General features: G+C 51.8%; 1 protein-coding gene across 4 annotated transcripts; it reads right to left on the bottom strand.

The window, feature by feature from the left end:
- Window positions 1–1,005: 1,005 nt before the first annotated feature.
- Window positions 1,006–18,722, bottom strand: LOC111150423 (WD repeat domain 13). Of its 4 annotated transcripts, none has more exons than XM_022507864.1 (10): window positions 18,167–18,722; window positions 17,247–17,865; window positions 16,313–16,422; window positions 16,071–16,201; window positions 15,213–15,520; window positions 14,221–14,401; window positions 13,983–14,124; window positions 12,512–12,630; window positions 12,003–12,183; window positions 1,006–1,183 (listed from the first exon to the last, which is right to left on the bottom strand). In XM_022507864.1, exons 2-10 carry the CDS (start codon window positions 17,250–17,252, stop codon window positions 1,114–1,116), a joined length of 1,248 nt encoding a protein of 415 aa, XP_022363572.1. In that variant the 5' UTR covers window positions 17,253–17,865; window positions 18,167–18,722; the 3' UTR covers window positions 1,006–1,113. The 4 variants fall into 4 exon arrangements, with proteins under 4 accessions (XP_022363572.1, XP_022363573.1, XP_022363570.1 ...); XM_022507865.1 differs by having other exon boundaries at window positions 17,247–17,650; XM_022507862.1 differs by having other exon boundaries at window positions 17,247–17,487.
- Between the last annotated feature and the right edge of the window lie 327 nt (window positions 18,723–19,049).

The following is a 19,049-nucleotide window of genomic DNA, read 5'->3' as shown; positions in this document are numbered from 1 at the left end:
GCCTGGCCGGCTCAGTTGGTGGAGCTTGTGATGCTGATCTCAGGGTGGTGAGTTCGAGCTCCATGATGGGGGTAGAGATTACTTAAAAACAAAATCTCAAAAAAATAAGAATAAAAAAATAATTCTGCACTCCAGACATGTTGTTTGCCTCATCCTAGCCCTGGGAGGTGATTGCTGGAAGCAGTGACATCTAAAATCCCCCAATCCTTGGCTCAGGGATCCCAGCTCCTAACATCTCATGGCCCTGCCTTATTCACTAAGCTGGTTAAGAATTCTGCTGCATCTTCAAGTGTGTCTATGCAAAGCAACCTCTGTACAAAAACATAAACACCCAGATTAGCTGGAAGGAAAACAAGAATAAACTCTTTGCAAGCTTTAATTATAATTTAAATATAGTCTCTTAATGCAGTTTCATATTTCTAAATATATCCAATAACTCACGGTGAATAACAACTATTCAATAGCTCTTTGGTGGTGGGGGCTAAGAATGATACAACAGTTTTTAGCACAACATTTATATAAATGGTAACAGTTGACAAACTTATTTTTTAATTTTATTTAAAGATCTTACTTATTGGAGAGAGAGAGAGAGAATGAAAGGGGAGAGGGTCAGAGGGAGAGGCAGACTCCCTGCTGCGCAGGGAGCCCAACGTGGGACTTGATCCCAGAACCCTGGGATCATGATCTGAGCCGAAGGTGGTGGCGTAACCACCTGAGCCACCCAGGCGCCCAACAGTTAACAGACGTAAACATGAAGATCTTTCCTTGTCAGAAGGGCCAATATACTCCTTCTGTTTCCTCTACTTCATCCCACCTGTGAACTGGAGACGTAATTTACAGAGTGTTATCGAACATTTTTAACCAATAACATTTGTCCCAGCTATCTTTTGCTGTGGAACAAATCACCCCCCCCCCACACACACACTTAGTGATTTAAAACGACAACAATTTATTATCATCCACATTTTCCAAGGGCTGGAGTCCAGGACTGTTTTAGCTGGGTGGTTCCCCCTCCAGCTCTCTCGAGAGGTTTCAGCCAGAACGGTGGCTCGGGGTCTCACTGAAAGGCTCGTTTGCTTTCAAGTTTATTCCCTTGACTGTTGGTGGGTATCCTCAGTTCCTTACCATGGGCCCCTCCAAACGGCTTCTTGATACGTCCTTGCAATAAGGTGTCTGTCTTCCCCTAGAGCAGGTGACAAGGGGGAGAAAGAGAGAGTGAGCACAATAGAACCTGCGGGAACACTAGAACAAACAAGAAGGAAGCCTCAACGGATGCATTTTATGAGCTACTGTTAGAAGCTACACACTGTCACCGAACCAAAGTCTGTTCATGAGAAATGAGACACTGAGTCTGGCCCACTCTCCAGGGAAGGGGGATTAAGTAATGTCACTTGAGTGGAGGAATATTAAAGAATTCCTGCACTCATTCTGAAACTACCTCTCTAATAGAGGACACATTAACGTTAATAGTTTCCTAAAGCAGGATGATATGGAGTTTATGTATTTGACATGTAAGTCCCAGGCAGTGCAAGGAGGACCCCTGCTCTGGTCCCTGAGCCGCAGGGTGCCCCCTGCTTTGAATGCCTTCCTCAAAGTAGTCTAAAACCCCCTCTGGTGGCTGGGACTGGCCAGAGCCAGGAGCACCATTTGAATGAGGCGGCCCAGATCTGGACCAGGACCCGTGCGGACTCTGATCCCCATTTCTCTTTCTTGGAGATGCTCTTCCCCTTAACCTTAGGTATGGGGGCAGACAGATGCCCTGATGAACCTTGGTTCTTTTTTTTTTTAAGATTTTATTTTTTCATTTGAGAGAGAGAGAGAGGGTACAAGCAGGGGTGGGGCAGAGGGAGAGGGAGAAACGGACTCCCCACAGAGCTGGGAACCTGACGCACAGCTCGATCTCAGGACCCTGGGGATCATGACCTGAGCGGAAGGTGGCCACTTCACCGACTGAGCCACCCAGGCGCCCGAGGAATGGACATTCTTAGTACAAACAGGACTACACTTCTCATTGCCATGGGCCCCTTGCCTCTCTGCCCTACCGGTGGTGGGAGTGTGGAAGGCAGGGGTCCAACTGAGGTTGCTGTAGATTTCATTCTAGGAATGCAGTGATTGTTGTTTAAAGAATTCAGGAGAAGACATGGTTAGAAGATGTGTGTTTTTATATTTTTGCCATAAAATTCCAAACACTAAATGTAACATGACCAGAAAATGCAGGATTGTCTACGTTTTCCTGCGTACTGGACAGAAGACTTGCTTTTGTGGTCCCTGTTGACAAAGCACAGGGACCCCTCCTGTAGGAGTCGTCTCTGGAAGCCAGTATTTATGGGCAGCCCAGTGGATAATGCAATGTCACAAGGAGGATGTGACCAGCGTTAAATAAACGGTGTAGGGACCTGACGAGGTAAAAATATCTAGGTTTTTCCAGTACAGACAGGTTCTAAAGAGCCGTGGTACTGTGTGATAATAGGAAACACAGATTGGTCTCTGCTCCTGGTTCCCGACACAGAGCCCCTCAAACCTTTGTAATTTCCTAAGTGATAAGAGCACTACGAGCACCTTTTATCCCATTGAGGTGACTCGGGGTGGGGGTGGGGGGCCTCCTGGATGGTTCCAGAGTGGAGGCTGGTCACCAGAAAGGCCAAAGCATCATCAGAAGCTTTTCCTCTCTGCTCAGCAGGGAGCCTGCTTCCCCATCTTTCTCTCTTCCTGCCTCTCTGCCTACTTGTGATCTCTCTCTCTGTCAAATAAATAAATAAAATCTTTTTTTTTTTAAAAAGGAAGCTTTTCCAGCCTGATCCCTCCTGTTCTCTAGATAGGGGAGAGGGGCTGGAAATGGAGTTAATGACAGATCGTGCGTGTGTGAGGAAGCCTCCATCAAAATCCCAATAGCGTGGGGTTCAGAGGGTTTCCAGGTTGGCGAACACAGCCACACCGAGAGGGTGATGCACCCCAACTCCCCAGGAACTTCTAGAAGCTCCTTTGCTTGGGACCCTCCCGGACAGGCCTCCATGTATCTCTTCATCTGGCTGTTTACCTGTATCCTTTATCATGTTCTGTAATAAACTGGTAAATGTTAAGTCAATGTTCCCCTGAGTTCTGTGAACTGCTCTAGCAAGTTAATCAAAAACCAAGGAAGGGGTGGTGGGAACCTCTGTGTTAGAGCCTAATCCGACTGCAGTTGTGGGTAACCTGGAGACCTGCCACTTGTGACTGGCATCTGAAGTTATTGTAGGGAGGATGGTCTTGTGGGACTGAACCCTTAGCCTGGGGAAGTGACACTCTGTCCAGGCAGATCTGAGCCAGAATTGAGTTAAATCGTAGGACACCCAGCTGGGGTCGCAGAGGACTGCCTGATGTGGGGGAGAGAACCCTCCCACACCTGCTGTCTGCAACGTTGTGAGTACTCTGGGTGAGTCATAAAAATGACATTTGGGGAAAGGAAACGCAGAAGGAGGTGAAAAACTGGCTTCTTCTCTACATAGAAGTGAAAAATTGGTTGCTTTTCCTTTTTAGGCATATTTGGCAGTAAAGGACATCAGGACTTGGTTCCTGCACCAGAACAGGAAGACGTAGAGCCTGGACACTAAGGGTTCTTCAGGTGCCTTGGGCGGACAAGAAACAAATACCTAAGTGCCTCTTCCCTACTTTGTTCTAAATCTTCCTCAATAAATCACAGTTCCGCATACGGACCCATGACTTTATAATGCATTTCTTCTTCCCATTGTACAGACAGATCCTGCAAACACATATTTGTCTGGGGTCCCACATACCTTAGGGGCAATGTGGCAGGCAGCTTCAAAGATGGTCCCCAAAGATCCCGGCTTCCTGGTGTTCCTGCCTTTGTGTGATGCCCCCCTCCCCCAACCCCATCCCCATGAGTGTGGCCTGAATTTCCTGACTGGTTTCTAACAAAGAGAAAATGGCAGAAATGATGGGATAGCATCGCTGAGGTTAGTTTATAAAAAAAAGACTGCAGCTGTTAGGTGAACTCTCTCCCTTGGTTGTTTGCTTTCTCTCTCTCTCTCTCCCGTTCCCTCCTTCAAATCGAGCCCAGCCAATATGTCAAGAAGTCCAGGCTCTCCTATTGGAAAGGCTACATGAGAAAGAGAGTTCTGGAGGAAGGGAGGGTGCGGGGAAGAGAATCGAGGCACACCCCGGGCCAGCAGCTAACATCCACGCCAGCCAGTCACACCAGAGGCACCTCTCAGAAATGAACCCCCTGCCCCAGACCCAGTCAAGTCTTCAGTTTTTCCTCATCTTCCATTAAATGGAGGAGGACTAGCTTGTTTGATCCGTGAACCTGTCTCCATTTAGGAAAAAAACATACCCAGCTAGAACAAAATGCCTACTTGTATTACACCAACCATCGACAATCAGAGAAAGCGTGATTATTTTTATGAAATCAAACCATTAAACGAGTCTCATTTGCCAAAGATTTACCTTCGTTGGGGAATTTTGATTTGTACCAGTGCATCTCTATCTCTACAGGCCGATCAGAACAGAGCTCCTTTGATTTAAGGGACATCGCAGAATAATTTTTTTTCTCCTTCTAGCAATCTGAGGGTTTCCTGTGGTTGGGTAATTGGGTAGTGCCTGTCTTTTTCACTCAGCTGAGCCTGGGGGTGGAATGTGACCATCAGTGATTTCTCCCATTGACTAAGCACCTGAAGATGGACCTAGGGTTGTCAAGATCTAATAGGATCCTTCCACATGGTACCTGTGGCCTCTCATATTCACCACAAGGGACAACATCCAAGGCCGCAAAAGTATCCGTCCTTGGGCCCAACGCTGGGAAAATGGGTAGACCATGTGTCCACTTCCTCTATTTCCCTCCATTACCTGCTAAACCTAATTTAGAAGCCTATTCCATTTTTCAATGTCTGGTGTGAACACTGCTGCACTTGTCCCAGCCCTGTGAAGGAGTTGGCAAGGATCCTGTTGGCTGGCTTCTGTTCCTTTAGCTAAAGGCTTGGTCTCTGTTATGCGGACTACAGAAATTCGTGACTGTTATGTTTTCAACTGAGCATGCCCTTGATGTATAAAAAGGGTCCTTTTAGTGTGTTTACTGCTTTTTCCCTTAATTTTATCTTGAATGTATATTGCAACTGCTCTTTTCTCACTTTTGTATTTATCATTGAAAATATCTTTCTGAATCATTCATCTAAATCTAAATAAGATTTAGATCTTATTTAACTTTTTAAATTTTTTTTTAAGATTTTATTTATTTATTTGTCGGGGGGAGAGAGAATGAGCACAAGCAGAGGGAGCAGCACAGGAAGAGGGAGAAGCAGTTCTCTCCTGAGCCAGGAACCCGATGTGGGACTCGATCCCAGGACCCTGGGATCATGACCTGAGTCGAAGGCAGACACTTAACTGACTGAGCCACCCGGGTGCCCCCCCAAATTTTAAACTTTTAGAAGCAATTATGCCTAACGGGGGCTTGAGCTCACGACCCTGAGATCAAGAGTCGCACGTTCCACCGGCTGAGCCAGCCAGGTGCCCTATGTTTTCAGCTCTTTTCATGCTTCCTTGATATTTCCTTAGTGGTCTACTTTTTGTTATTGATTCTTTTTTTTCAGGTGTTTTGAAATTTCTATCTCCTTTTTTTTTTTTTTTTAAGGATTTTATTTATTTATTTGACAGAGGGAGAGAGATCACAAATAGGCAGAGAGGCAGGCAGAGAGAGAGGGGGAAGCAGGCTCCCTGCTGAGCAGAGAGCCCGATGTGGGGCTCGATCCCAGGACCCTGAGACCATGACCTGAGCTGAAGGCAGAGGCTTTAACCCACTGAGCCACCCAGGCGCCCCTCTATCTCCTGTTTTTAATTTAGCTTACTTACAAGTACCTGTGTTTATAAAAACTTATTGGAATCTACATTTATCTAATTATCAGCAGCAGAAATGAAATCTATCTATTCATTCCTTCTCTCCTTTGTCAGTGGGGTATGAAACTCCTGGGGTCACACAGACAGGAGTCTGGACACTCTGAAAGTCTGCCGGACTGGGGTGCCGGCCCACTTGGGATAACACAGGATGGGATGTGGACTCCCACTGAGTCCCGCAGCGTGCAGTTTGGAAACACAGGGGTCAGACAGACTGGGTATACACACACTCCTGGTGTCACACAGACCATACTATGAGTGCTTCTGGGGTTACACAGACCAGGGTGTAACACTTTTCAGGTCACAGAAACTGGAATGTGGACACTTCTGGGTACATACATACTGGGGGATGGACCTCCCAGGGTCACAAAGACCGGAGTTTGGACACCCGTGGGTCACACAGACTGGGTTGTGGAGATTCCCTGGCTCACACCAAGTCAGGTAGGGATCATGACGGTGTCTATATCCCAGTCCGTGCCTCCACTAGAGTCCCCATTTATTATTATTGTTTTTTTTTAAAGGTCTTATTTATTTGTTTGGGAGAAAGCGAGTGAGAGAGAGAGAGAGAGAGAGAGAGAGAAGTTGCACACGTGCATGAACAGGGGGAAGGGAGGGGCAGAGGGAGACGCAGATTCTCTGCTGAGCAGGGAGCCCAACGTGGGACTTGACCCCAGGATCCCGGGATCATGACCAGAACCAAAGGCAGATGCTTAATGACTGAGCCACCCAGGTACCCCAAATGCCCATTTATTTTTGTGAACACTTAAGTCCACATCATAACCTCTTGCCCCATTATATCTGACCATAGGTTGTATTTCACCAGTAGTGACCACTCTGAAGTCCTTATAAGTTTAGTAGGTGTACCTCTCCTACATGTGAGTTCAGCCCAGAAGGCTACCATTGCTAGAATGTTTACCATGAGCTGGGTTTGAAATCTCACCAAAGGGGCACAGATGTTGAAAGACATGTGCCTGCCACTCCACCTGCTTGTGTGCGCTCGCTCTCTCTCTCTCTCTGTGACAGTAAAATCTTTTATCTTTAAAAAAATAAAAAATAAAATCTTAAAAAAAAAGGAGGTCTTGATGGAGTAAAAGCTAACAGAGTCTGGATTTTTTAAAAAGATTTTAATTTTTATTTGTCGGAGTGGGGAGAGGTAGGCAGAGGGAGAAGCAGAATCCCCACTGAGCAGGGAGCCCAATGTGGGACTTGATCCTGGGACCGTGAGATCATGACCTGAGCTGAAGGCAGACTCTTAACCCACTGAGCCATGCAGGGATCCCCAGAGTCTGGATCTGAGGTTGGACCAGAAGTGCCTTGATGGTTCTAGAGTTCCAAAAGGCCCAGTTAGAGCAAAAAGCCAGTGACGGTGGGTATTAATTAGAGGCCCAGATTCAGTTGGACCAAAGAGTAGTCAGCAGAATTTCCATTCCAAATACGACCAGAGGGGTATTGATGATGGAATAGTTGAAAAAAGCTCAGGTTCAATGTCAGAGAAGAAGAGGAGTGATAATGGAATAGTTAACAGACACATGATTTCTGAGGTCTGCCTAGAGGGGAACTGATGCTACAAGTGTTACCAGTGTCCTAGGTTCAAGGTCAGATCGAAGGAGCAATTATAGGAAAATAGTTAATAGAGGCCAGGGTTCGAGGTAAGATCATAGGGGTATAGAGTGGTACAGTTTCTTGAAGTCAAGTGAGAGGAGCAGTGAGTGTGGGAAAGCCCATGGAGGCTCAGGTTTCAGACCTGAGGTGCAGTGATATTCAGTTAACTGAAGCCCGGATTCAAGGACAAAGAGTTATTGATGGTGGAATTATAAATAGTCTCAGAGTTTAGACCTCTGTAGCACTGATGGGGGAAGAGTTAAAAAGACTCAAGTTCAAAGGAAAACCAGGGATGCTTGGGTGACTGAGTTGATTAAGCATCTGCCTTTGGTTCAGGTCGTGATCCCAGGGTCCTAGGATTGAGCCCTCTCTGGGCTCTCTGCTCAGCGGGGAGCCTGCTTCTCCCCCTGCTTGTGCTCTCTCTGACAAATAAATAAATAAAATCTTAAAAAAAAAAAAAAACTAAAAAACAGAGGCCCAGGACCGATGGTGGTAAAGTTATAAGTGTCTGCCACCACTCTCTGTCACCAGAGAGGAACTGGTGAAGGAAACATTAAGAGATGCCCAGATTTGAGGTTAGACAAGAGACAGTGACAGTAGACCAGTTAGTTACAGAGGACTGGTCTGACGTTTGGACCACACAGGCATCAATGGTAAAATAACTGGGGCACCTGGGTGGTTCAGTTGGTTAAACATCTGCCTTTGGTTCAGGTCATGATCCCAGGGTCCTGGGATCGAGCCTCGCATCAGGCTCCTTGCTCAGCTGGGAGTCTGCTTCTCCTTCTCTCTGTCCCCTCTGCATGCCCTGTTTCTACGTGCTCTGTCAAATGAATAAATAAAATCTTTAAAATAAATAGACAAATAATGGCAAAATAATTAATGGAGGCCCAGATTCAACGTCAGGACTGAGGGTCCTCATGGTTGGAATGCTTGCTGAAGCAAAGGGGCACTGATCACAAATGAACAGAATCTGAAATTCAAGGTCAGATCAGAAGACAAGAGCTGGTGGGACATTATACAGAGGCCCTGGTTTGAGATTTGGCCAGTGGGACACTGATGAGGTAGTAATTAACAGGGGCTCTGCTTCAAGCTCAGACTAGCAAGGCTATCATGAAATAAACACATGGGTTCAAAGTCAAAGACTAGAATGGCATTGATGATGGAATGGTTAAGAGTTCAGATCTGATGTCACACTGGAGGCACAGTGACGATGAACAAGTTAACAGAGGCCTAAATTTGACAAATAAGATGATTTTTTAAAATTGTTTGCTCATTACTTATTTCCTTATAGGTTGTAAGTCAAGAAAAGGTATCACAAAAATGATTTTAAAGTAGAATGTCAGGGGCGCCTGGGTGGCTCAGGTGGTTAAGCGTTTGCCTTTGGCTCGGGTCATGATCCCAGTGTCCTGGGATCGAGTCCCACATCGAGCTCCCTGCTCACTGGGGAGCCTGTTTCTCCCTCTCCCTTGGCCTGCTGCTCTGCCTACTTGTGCCCTCTCTGTGTCCAAAAAAAAAAAAAAAAAAAAGTAGAATGTCAGGATGAGGTGCCTGGGTGGCTCAGTCGGTTAAGCGACTGCTTTCGGCTCAGGTCATGATCTCAGGGTCCTGGGACCAAGCTCCGCATCAGACTCCCTGCTCAGTGGGGAGCCTGCTTCTCCCTCTCCCTCTGCTGCTCTGCCTGCTTATGCTCTCTTGCTCTGTCAAATAAATAAATACAATCTTAAAAAATAAATAAGTAAATAACGTGGAACCTCAGTCATATGTGACTTCTGATCTCAGGGTCATGAGTTCAAGCCCTACGTTGGCCACAGGGTTTACTTTAAGAATAAAAATAAAATAAATAAAATAAAGCAGAATGTCAACTCTGCCACCTCAAAACTTCACGGGAAAGAAACCCCCCAAATCATGTATAACAATATCCGTGATTAGCCATCTTGAATTCCGATTCAATAAACAACATGAAGAATGTGAAGAAAGTAAGAAGGTGCTTGGGCGCCTGGGTGACTCAGTTGGTTAAGCAACTGCCTTCGGCTCAGGTCATGATCTTGGGAGTCCTGGGATAGAGTCCTGCATCGGGCTCCCAACTCCATGGGGAGTCTGCTTCTCCCTCTGACCTCAGCTCTCATGCTCTCTCTCACTCTCTCCCTCTCAAATAAATAGATCTTAAAAAAAAAAAAAAGGTGCTAGAGAAAAATGAGGTTCCCCCAAGTGATCTTGGCTGCCACTGACCTTGGTTGAAACGGAGTGGCTTTTTGGTGTTGCACAGTGTGCAGAGTTAACACAGCAGGCCTGAACTTCTCTCCTGGGAAAGGCCTGCTTCAAGGATGGCCCTTGGCTGGCACCTGGAAACTTAAGTGTCTTTCAACAGGGTTCTCACCACTCTCTAAATGATGAGTGGCTCACTGTGCCTCAACTGTTCATACACACACTCTGGTTTATGCTGAACACCTGCTTTCCTTCCAGGACAGTCTGGAGTTGGGTATGTGCCAGGCAGGAATCCCCCCTGTGTGACCACCCCCCAGAAGCAACCCTGGGCACTCAACCTCTAAGAATGAGCTTCTCTGGTTGTCAGGTGGCGTGACAGGGGTAATTAAGCACATCCTGTGAGTCCACTGGGAGAGGACCCTTGCGAGCTCATGCCTGGTCTGCCCTGGAGTTCGCCCCGGGGCACCATTTCCCTTTGCCAATTGTGTTCTGTGTCTTTTTACGGGAAGAAATAAAAGGTGTGTATGCAACCATAGGCTGGGACCAAGAGTTCTCCCAGCAGATCTTGAGTCTGGGTGGTCTGGGGGACCTCTGACGCCTACAGACGCATGAACTGCGTCATGAACGTTCAGCTCACTGATGTCCCTACCTCCTCACCATTTACCATAAGGTCAAGGTGGAAGCACCGCGTAGAAATGCTTCCGCCTGCAAGTTAACCACACTGTTATTAACGCTGGCTTCAACAAACCAGGGATTTCTTCCCCTCCAACAAGACTGCTAGTGTTAGTTCGGTAGCTCGATAACGTTGGGTAGGGTTGGAGTGCCTGTGGCTCTGTGGATGGACCCTGAGGTCTCAAGATTGTAGGCCCCAGCTCCTACTGATGCATCTGGATATGGCAGCCTATGCAGCTGGAGGGAAGGGAGCAGCTGGAGCACCTCCTTGGCATTTCTGGCAACTTTGACATTTCCTGGTGACTGAGGTCATTGACAAGGGCTTTTGGTTCTCTTGGCCCCTGTTACTATCCTAAGCTTTCTCTCCTCACTTGAGGGTCCCCACAAACATGAACATCACTTTACAGACTCTGAGCTGTTCTGGGCCTTGAATTTGGGCCCTGGGTTGGCATGGAAGGAGCTACGGGTGGTCTGGGGTTCCTCTGGGGATAGAGAGAGAATCCCCATTCCCTCCCCCCATCAGCAAGAACCACCAGCTCAGGCTTAGGGTCCATGGTTGCTTCTGCATGGGTTTTGTACTCCACATCCTCAACTCATCTGGTCCCTGTTTGTGGGGAAGAGCCTTGGGGAGGGGGAAGGGGAGCTGGAAGGCCTCAGCCCTCCTGAGGAGCCAGCAGAGCCCTATAGACTAACAGCATGAAATTCTCGTGGTAGAAGCCAATATTCCCCATCTCAGCTCCCACTTCCCCCACCTGCGTCCCCATCACTGCTCACCTCAACTCCTGTGGGGCCTTGTGACTGGCCCCCCTGCTTCTGCCCCTGCACCCCCCTCCCAAGTCTGTTCTTTTCACAGTACCTGGAGGGGTCCTCTTCCAACCAAATGGGATCGCATCCCTCCTCCGCTCATTCGGGTGACTCACCTCTCACTCAGAAAAAGCCCAAGTCCTCACTGTGGCCACAGAGCTCTCCAGGATCAGGCCTGTCTGACCTCATCTCCTACCATACTCTGGTCCAGCCACACCTGCCTCTTCAGTGAGCCCTCTGGCACACTCCGGCCTCAGTGCCTTTGCACTCACTGCCTTTCCTCTCCCCCCCACCCCGCAGCTCTCTCTCACTTCATTCAGGTCTTTGTTTCAATTTCACTACCAGGAATGTCATTGTCTCTCATCACAGCACCAAAAATAGTACAATCTTCCGCTCCTATGCCCTTATGTCCTGCCCTCCCAACACAGGCCATGATATATTTTTGCCTACCAACCACCTGCCATTGAACACGAGCCCCGCGAAGGCAGGCACTTCTGTCCGTTGAGGTCACGGCTCTACCGCCCCTCAGTGCCTAGAACGGTTCTGGTGCCCAGCAGGTGCTCAATCATGTCTGTCCAATGCCAGACTGAGCCAAACACTTACAGGGGGGCCCGTGACGGGGAGGCATTCAATGACCGGTTGCTAAGTGAGGAAATTGATGCCTGAAGGCGCGAGCAAGGGAGCGAACCCTGTGCCAGCTCGGGTGCTAGAGCCACCCCCCCACCCCCCACCCCAGCGGACCTGGGAGCCAGCCACAGGCACAACCACAGGAACTTTATTTACAAACACAAGGCTGGAGTGGGAGATGGGTGGGCAGGCGACCCGGCAGGACCTACTTCTGCTCCCGCCTCCAGACGATGACCATGCCGCTGGCGTCGCTGGAAGCCAGCAGACTCTCGTCACAGTTGAAGCTCACGTCCAGCACGGGGGCGCTGTGGCCCTGAAGCTTGTTGACGGCAGCCTTGGCGGCCCGCTCCACATCGAAGAAGTGCACACACATGTCCTCGCTGCCGGTCACTGCCCAGGGTAGGGGGGGGGGGGGGCGTTGGGAGGTGGTGGCAGAGGCAGCAGGGTGCCCTGGGAGGGACAGTCCCTGGACCTGGGTCACCTGGCTGTTTTAGTCCCGTGTCCAGAGTGTGAGGTGTCTGAGCTGTTGGGGGTTGGGGGGGGGTAGGCTGTGTCTCACGTTGTGAATTTCCTGGACTCTTGGGGGTCTTTGTTCAAAGCGGGAGGCTGCTGGGGTGAGAGCTCTCGAGGCCCGTAAAGTCTGGGCACCAGAGGGCCGGGGTGTCCATCCCTGCCCTGCCCCAAGCCACCCAGACACCCCGAACTCTGCGGGACTCACCCACACAGGCCCCCTGGCGGAAGGACATGAGGGGGCAGAAGATGCTGCGCACAGGGTGTGAGCTCTGCTCAATGGGGAAGCTTCTCTTCAGCTGCAGCGTCCCCTCGTTGTCCACCACCCTGAGGGAAGGATGGCATGGGTCAGGGCGTCGCCTCAGCGCTGGCCGGCAGTGAACGGGGTGGGGGGTGAGGGGGGGCAATGGTTTGTGTCCCCACCCCCATGCCCGAGTTCTTTCCAAGGCTCACGAGGTCTGGTTTTGAGGCGACTGCATAAACCTATCAAGCAGGGGTGGCACATGCGTTCGTGAGGGTCTGGAAGCTACCTGGCGGTGGAAATGGGGAACCTAGGCAGCATGGTTTGCTGGTTTCTCTTTCTTAAAGACCCTGGTGGTTAAGATGGGCACAAGGAGGGGACAGGGCCGACCAAACTGGACCACCCCCCATACCATTCGAAAGAATGGATGAGACAAAGGCACTGCAGGGGGCCTGGGAGCTGTTCCAGAAGCATCCTCTGGTGAGGAGCGCAAGATGTGGGAGAGGATGGAGGAGGAGCCTGCTTCCATGAAAAGACCCTCCCTCCGAAATGTGGGGAATGGGGGCGCACGCCTCGGATTACAAGGAGAGAACAAAATAGGAAGGGGCACACAGAGTCATTGGCCGAGGTGGCAGAAGAGGGAGGAGGGAAGGGAGAAGATGGGGGGGAAGAGCCCCGCATTTGGGAGTATGCCTAAATTAAGAATTACACATACGACTATGTGCGTGTGTGAATTTCTTTTTTTTTTAAAAAGCAGAAAAACAAAAGAGTACAAAAGGAAACATCTTGCCGGGCGGTGCCTTTCAGGCCTGGCTGGACATTGCTGGGGGAGCTTTTCAGTACACCAACGCACCCAGTCCCGCCGCAGGGCTTCTGAAATCACCGGCCTGGAGTGGGGCCTGGCCATGATTCTGTGAAGCCCTCCGGGTCATTCTGGTGTGCAGCCCAGGCTGAGAACTGCGTTTGAGTAACATGTCATAGGTGAGCGGGGATAGTAAATTCCTCCACTCAAAAACACCAAAAAGGAAAAAGAGGAAAAAAAAGGGAAGGATGGAGGGAGGGAAAGAGGAAGGAAGAAAGGAAGGAAGAACAGGCCACTGCTCTGAGAGGGCCCTAGTCTATTTTATGCCTCAGGTGGCTCATCTGTGAAATGGGCACAATCACAGGCCCCTTCTCACAGCGCTGTTCTGAGGATTAAGTGGAGCACTAGGTATGAGGCGTTCCCCCAGGGCCTGGTGGCAGCCCTCGCTCCATCAGCACCAGCTACTTCTGCCACCACTCCTCCCACTGACAGCCGGCATAATCGTCAGGAGACCTGATTTCCCTGCTCACTCAAATTAACCTGATGGAGGAGACAGGCTCTCAGGCCCTAGCCACGCCAGTCCGATGGCGGCGGCAGGCCCCGCCTCTCCTGGCGACCTGGAAGGGGAGGACCCACCTGTAGAGCAGCAGCTTGTTGAGGCAAGCGTTGATGAGCAGCGAGGGGTCCCGGGCCTCGCGGCTGACCCAAGAGCGCGCGGAGATGCTGGTCACGGGGCTCCCCTCATGCACCACCAGACGCTTGGCTTTGGTCAGCTTCCCTGGAACGACAGAGGAAGAGGGGACACAAATAAGAGGCTGTGTGCTGGGACGGTGGCAGCCCGAATACCCCAGATGCAGGCCTGGGGCTGGCCTACCTGTGGCCATGTCGAAGAGGAAAGAGAAAACACTGCCACGGTCATCGCCTGCCCAGAGCAGCCGGCCAGGGGCATCGAAGGACAGAGCGAGGACCCGGCCTGTCAGCTTGCTGGAGCCCCCCTTCACTTTCTTGCCCGTGGAGATGTTCATGACGTGTACGTTGTGTTTGGCATTCCCCACCTGTGGGGGAGACCAAGCACACCACACACTGCTCTCAGCCTGCCCCTCCTTGGGTCTGACCACGACGGAGCAGCTGTCGATGGAACTGGCTGGTTCCTACTGGAATCTAACCCTGGGGCGGCTGCAGCGGGGAGACTGGGAGGTGACCGAGGTCTGTGATCCTTCAGAACCAGAGCCAGCCCCCTCTTGCCATCTAACCAGGATGGGCAGCTGCCCCTTAGCATGCCCCCCAACCCTGTGACTGGCAAACCACAGGGCCATCCCAGGCTGGTAAGGACAGCCAGTCTGCTTCCTGACTGGTCCTCGCCAGAGACTTGACCACACTGGGGCCATAGCTGCAGCCGAAGGAACCCCAGAATGCAACAGGCTCACTCAGCCGGTCCCCTCTCTGCCACTCGGGGCCTGGCCAGATTTTCACTTCTTTTCCCCGCCCTCTGACTCTCAGTCCTGGGGTCAGACCGCAGTGGAGCTGTGCCACTGGGAGGAGCCCAGTCTTCCGACTAGCCATCCTGCCGCACAACCAGTGGCCCCCGTGGCTGGAGAACAGCAGCCCTGCTGTTGATGGGACCGGAGGAATACCAGAGCTGGGACTCTGGCTCCTGACCAGTCCCCCCCCTGGAGTCTGTCACAGCAAGCCAACCCAATGTCAAGCACAGTGGCCCGGTTCTGACCTATTTCTCTCTGAGTCTGACCGCATGGACTGTGATGAGGAACTGGAGGGGACCCCCCCCCCACACCCATACTGACTCCCCGGGACGGCTCTCCAGGCCCGGCAGCCCCACCCTCGGTGAGCGGCACCCTGAAGCCTGACCACTGTGAGGTTGTTGTTGACCGGCTGGAAGGTGCAGCAGAGCAGTTCGGCGCCGTCGGGGTCAGGAATCTCCCGGATGCAGCGGCCGTCCTCAGAGGCCCAGATGCGCATGGTAGCGTCGAGCGAGGTGGACACGAGGATGTCGTTGGAGAGGGACCAGGCGAAGTCAGAGACACCGCGGGTGTGGCCCCGCAGCACGCGGAGCACTGTGGGCGGGGCGGGCACCAGCTGGCACAGGGAGATGCTGCCGTCCAGGGAGCAGCAGGCCAGGCGGTGCCGGTCGTCGTTGGCAAAGCGCACTCTTGGAACTGCAAATGCCAAGAAGCCGCTGGTGGGACACAGCACACTCGCCAGGTGCTTTCATTTATAAAAGGCTCTGCTGTGCGCACTGGGGGCTGGAACCCACTGAGCCAAGCACGGGGGCTTCTGCAAAAGGCTTTCCTTGGCTGAGAACGGGAGTGGGAACCCTAGAAGGCCCTCTGCCAAAAGCTCCCTACACTTTAGCCAGTGTTTTACAGTTACCAACGTCTCAGCGGTTTGCAAAGCCTGCGCTGCCCATTGTGAGGGGATTTCTCTGTAGCCAAGGCTCTAAACTCTTTCAAGCAACTCATGACCCCGGAAGCCTTCTGCAAAGTCCTCTTTTGAGCTGCCGGGCCCTTTTACGATAGCCCAAGTACTTGAGATCTTGTGGGCCGCTTTACTTTGCAAAGGGCTTGTGGGCTTGGGGAGAGGTTTAGGGATGGCAACTCCTCCTTCGGAGGTGGGCCAGAGACTCTGAGTTGCAGAAGGGGATGCACTGAGTAGCTGTCCCAGTTCGGGAAAATGAGTGGTGAGGGGACCCGCTACCTGCTGGCTTACCTGCCTCATCCACGTGTTGGTCGAAAACATGGTACATGCCCGCAAAGGCGTAGTTCTCACTCAGCGATGTATCCCCAGCCATGGCACGACTTGCTTCTGCTGCTGATGTGGGTACCACACTGCCAGGGGGCCTGGGCCCCAACAGGAGTTGGGGGGGGGTAACATGAAGTAGGTGCTAGCATTCAGGCCCTATGGTCCCTCTCCCCCTTACAGACCCCAGCTCATAACTGCCCCTTGCATACCTGTCCTCATAGACGGCACGGTTCATCTGTGCCTGCAGCTGGTAGGAGCCTCGGCTGACGGAACGGCGGTGCCCACGGGCCCCTAGGGCCCGAGGATCATCCTCAAAATCCTGCAAATGGAAGGTCAGGGTGGGCACATCTTAAAGATGGTCCTCAAGAACATGTGAGGTCTGGAGTCTTCAAAATATACCCAGAACCAGATCCCTTCTCACCCTACCCACCACCATGACCATGGCCTATACTACCGGGGTGGCCTCGGCACTAGCTCCCCACTGAGTGGATACTCAATAAATATTCTGTGAGGAAAGAATGGACACTTTCCCCCTGAAAACCACTCAGAGCCAGCTCTTGCTTCATTCCAGCCTTAGCTCAACTGTCACCTCCTCGGAGAGGACTTTCTTGATCGTCCCCATCAGAAATAGCTCCCCTCTGTTCCCCACAGGAGTCTCATTTTACCCCCAAGCCTGCTTTACTTTTCCATCTTAGTAAGCCATGTTAATTATTGATTTATCTGGCTTCGCATGTCTCTTGACCCATTTATCTTGTTTATTGCCTATTTATCAATGTGTTCATCTTGTCTGTTGTCCATTTATTGAGTTATCACGTTATTATCTTTTTAAAAAAGATTTTATTTATTTGTCAGAAAGAGCACACAAGCAGGCAGAGACGGAGAGAGAAGCAGGCTCCCCACCGAGCAAGAAGCCCGATGCGGGACTCGAGGTCCCAGGACCCTGAGGTCATGACCTGAGCCGAAGGCAGCGGCTTAACCAACTGAGCCACCCAGGCATCCCATGTTATTATCTCTTTCTGCCCTTTGCTTCTCCTAAGAGCCTGGCACGGTGCCTTGCACAGAGCAGGTGCCCGACAAGTGTGCTGAGTGAATGCATATGGACACGGGTGGTGTGCATGGCTGGCAGTGTGGGGAGGAGCTCACCTCCATGCGGTCTAGGGTAGTTCGGCTGCTGCGAACGATGCTGTTGCTGTAGGCACGGGCACTGCCTGGCTCGGAGAGGGGCCCGTATCGCTGGCCCAGCAGCTGCCCACGCAGCCTCAGGTACTGCCGACGCAGCGCTGGGGGGTGCCCAGCCTTGGCATTCTCCCGCAGCAGCTGGCTGCGCCGTCGGATGTACTGTGTCCGAAACTGTGGAAACGTTGGTGTGCGGTACGCGTTGTACCTATGATGGCAGGACGCAGGACGGGCAGCAGGCACAGGATAGAGGGAATCAATCAGCCCAGGGGACAGGGAAAGAGAGTGAGGTGTGTGGCAGCGAGGGGTCAGGAGGACAAGTGATCAGCAGTGGTGATGGGGGTCCCTCTGGTGCTGTGATGAGAGTGGATCTACAGTAATAAAAGGCATGGTGATGAGGTCACTGTGCTGACAATGGAGGCCGTCTGCAGCTTTGCTGGAGTTGGTATGGGGTGACTGAGTCAGTGTAGACAATAGCAGGCGTCAGGGTGACATGGTGATGGGGGGGGTCAGTGTAGGCAATGGTGGAAGTCAGGATGGGATGGCGATGGGGTCAGATTGGGGAAGTGATGATGGTAAGAGAAGGCTGCGGGGGGGGGCAATGGTGGGGAATAGGATGTCACCAGCCTGAGCTCCATCATCCCCTTCCAAAGGCTCTGACAGTACAGCCTCTTTGCGCACGCCCAGATCTGGCTGCGTTTTCCCCGCATGCTCTTTTCGACCCTCTTGCCAGCCCTACACGCCCCCACACCCTGCTACTGCGCATGCTCACCTCCGGCATGCCCACGCAGCCGCATAAAACCAGTTCTCCGCCCAGCCTCACTTATCGCCATTGCGCATGCACCACAGTAACTTCCGCTCCCATGGGCTTCGACCCCACGCCTCACCTCGCGTCTACTGCTAAGACCTGCTGCCACACCGCGGCCATTCCCCGGCCTCCTCTTCTGGCGTGTCCGCCCGCGGGAGCCTGCAGGACAAGGGCCTGGAATGTCAAAGTTTCAAGTGAAGGGATTTAATTCCGCCCCTTCTGTCAGACGATCTTTGCCGTAGACACCAAGTCCCTCGACGCCGGGACGTCGCGAAATACCACCCGGCAGCTAGCATGGTCATCACCCCAGCCCTGCCCTGCTTTGCCCTTCCCGGGCAGTTCCCGGAAGACTCACAACAGCGATTCAGATCTGATCCCGCCCCTCCCCGGTCACCATAGCGACGCCCCTCCTCCCGTCTAGCAATCCTTCTTGGCATTCCCCATCCCCCGCCGCCCTCCGCCTTCCCTTCTCAGGTTCAAGAGCAGAGCCGGGGATCAGAGACCACCTCCGGGGCTGCCTCCGGCTCTTGAGGCCCCCGGGGCGGCCCTGAGACCAGTGTCGCCCTTTCCTTCTCTCGGCTCCCTCTCTCAGGCTCCAGCAAGATGGCCGCCTACTGCCAGGAAGAGCTGCCAAGCCCAGAGCGAATGGATAGGAATCTTTCCCAGGGCGTGGGAGAACCACGCAAGCGCGCTTTGGGACAGTAGCTTCCGGTACTGGATGGAGGCTCCACCCCTTAAGTTCTACCCACCCCACCCCCAATTCCTAATGGCACTTTTTGTATACACAAGAATAATGTCCAGGAGTCAGAGAGACGGTCGAGTATGCGAATCACTCCCCCCAAATTAGAAATACGACTTTCTTTTGAAACCGTGGAATAAACTTAGCACAATCTTGGCTAAGCAAGATTTGAAGCATGGGAGGGACCCCCATCACCACTGCTGATCACTTGTTATACCATCAA

The sequence above is a fragment of the Enhydra lutris genome, unplaced genomic scaffold, assembly GCF_002288905.1.
Source record: "Enhydra lutris kenyoni isolate GAN:26980312 unplaced genomic scaffold, ASM228890v2 scaffoldscaffold23, whole genome shotgun sequence".
NCBI classification, from domain to species: domain Eukaryota; kingdom Metazoa; phylum Chordata; class Mammalia; order Carnivora; family Mustelidae; genus Enhydra; species Enhydra lutris.
This window is presented reverse-complemented; position numbering and strand designations above follow the sequence as displayed.

Bases quoted from the DNA above. Each gene is read 5' to 3' on its own strand.
- LOC111150423 (XM_022507862.1), bottom strand. From the start codon at position 18,207: ATGGCCGCGGTGTGGCAGCAGGTCTTAGCAGTAGACGCGAG. The intron at 16,423-17,246 runs GTGAGCTCCTCC...TTCCATTTGCAG, and splicing joins CTACCCTAGACCGCATGGAG to GATTTTGAGGATGATCCTCG. The intron at 12,631-13,982 runs GTGGGTCCTCCC...TCCTTCCCTCAG, and splicing joins AACAAGCTGCTGCTCTACAG to GGTGGTGGACAACGAGGGGA.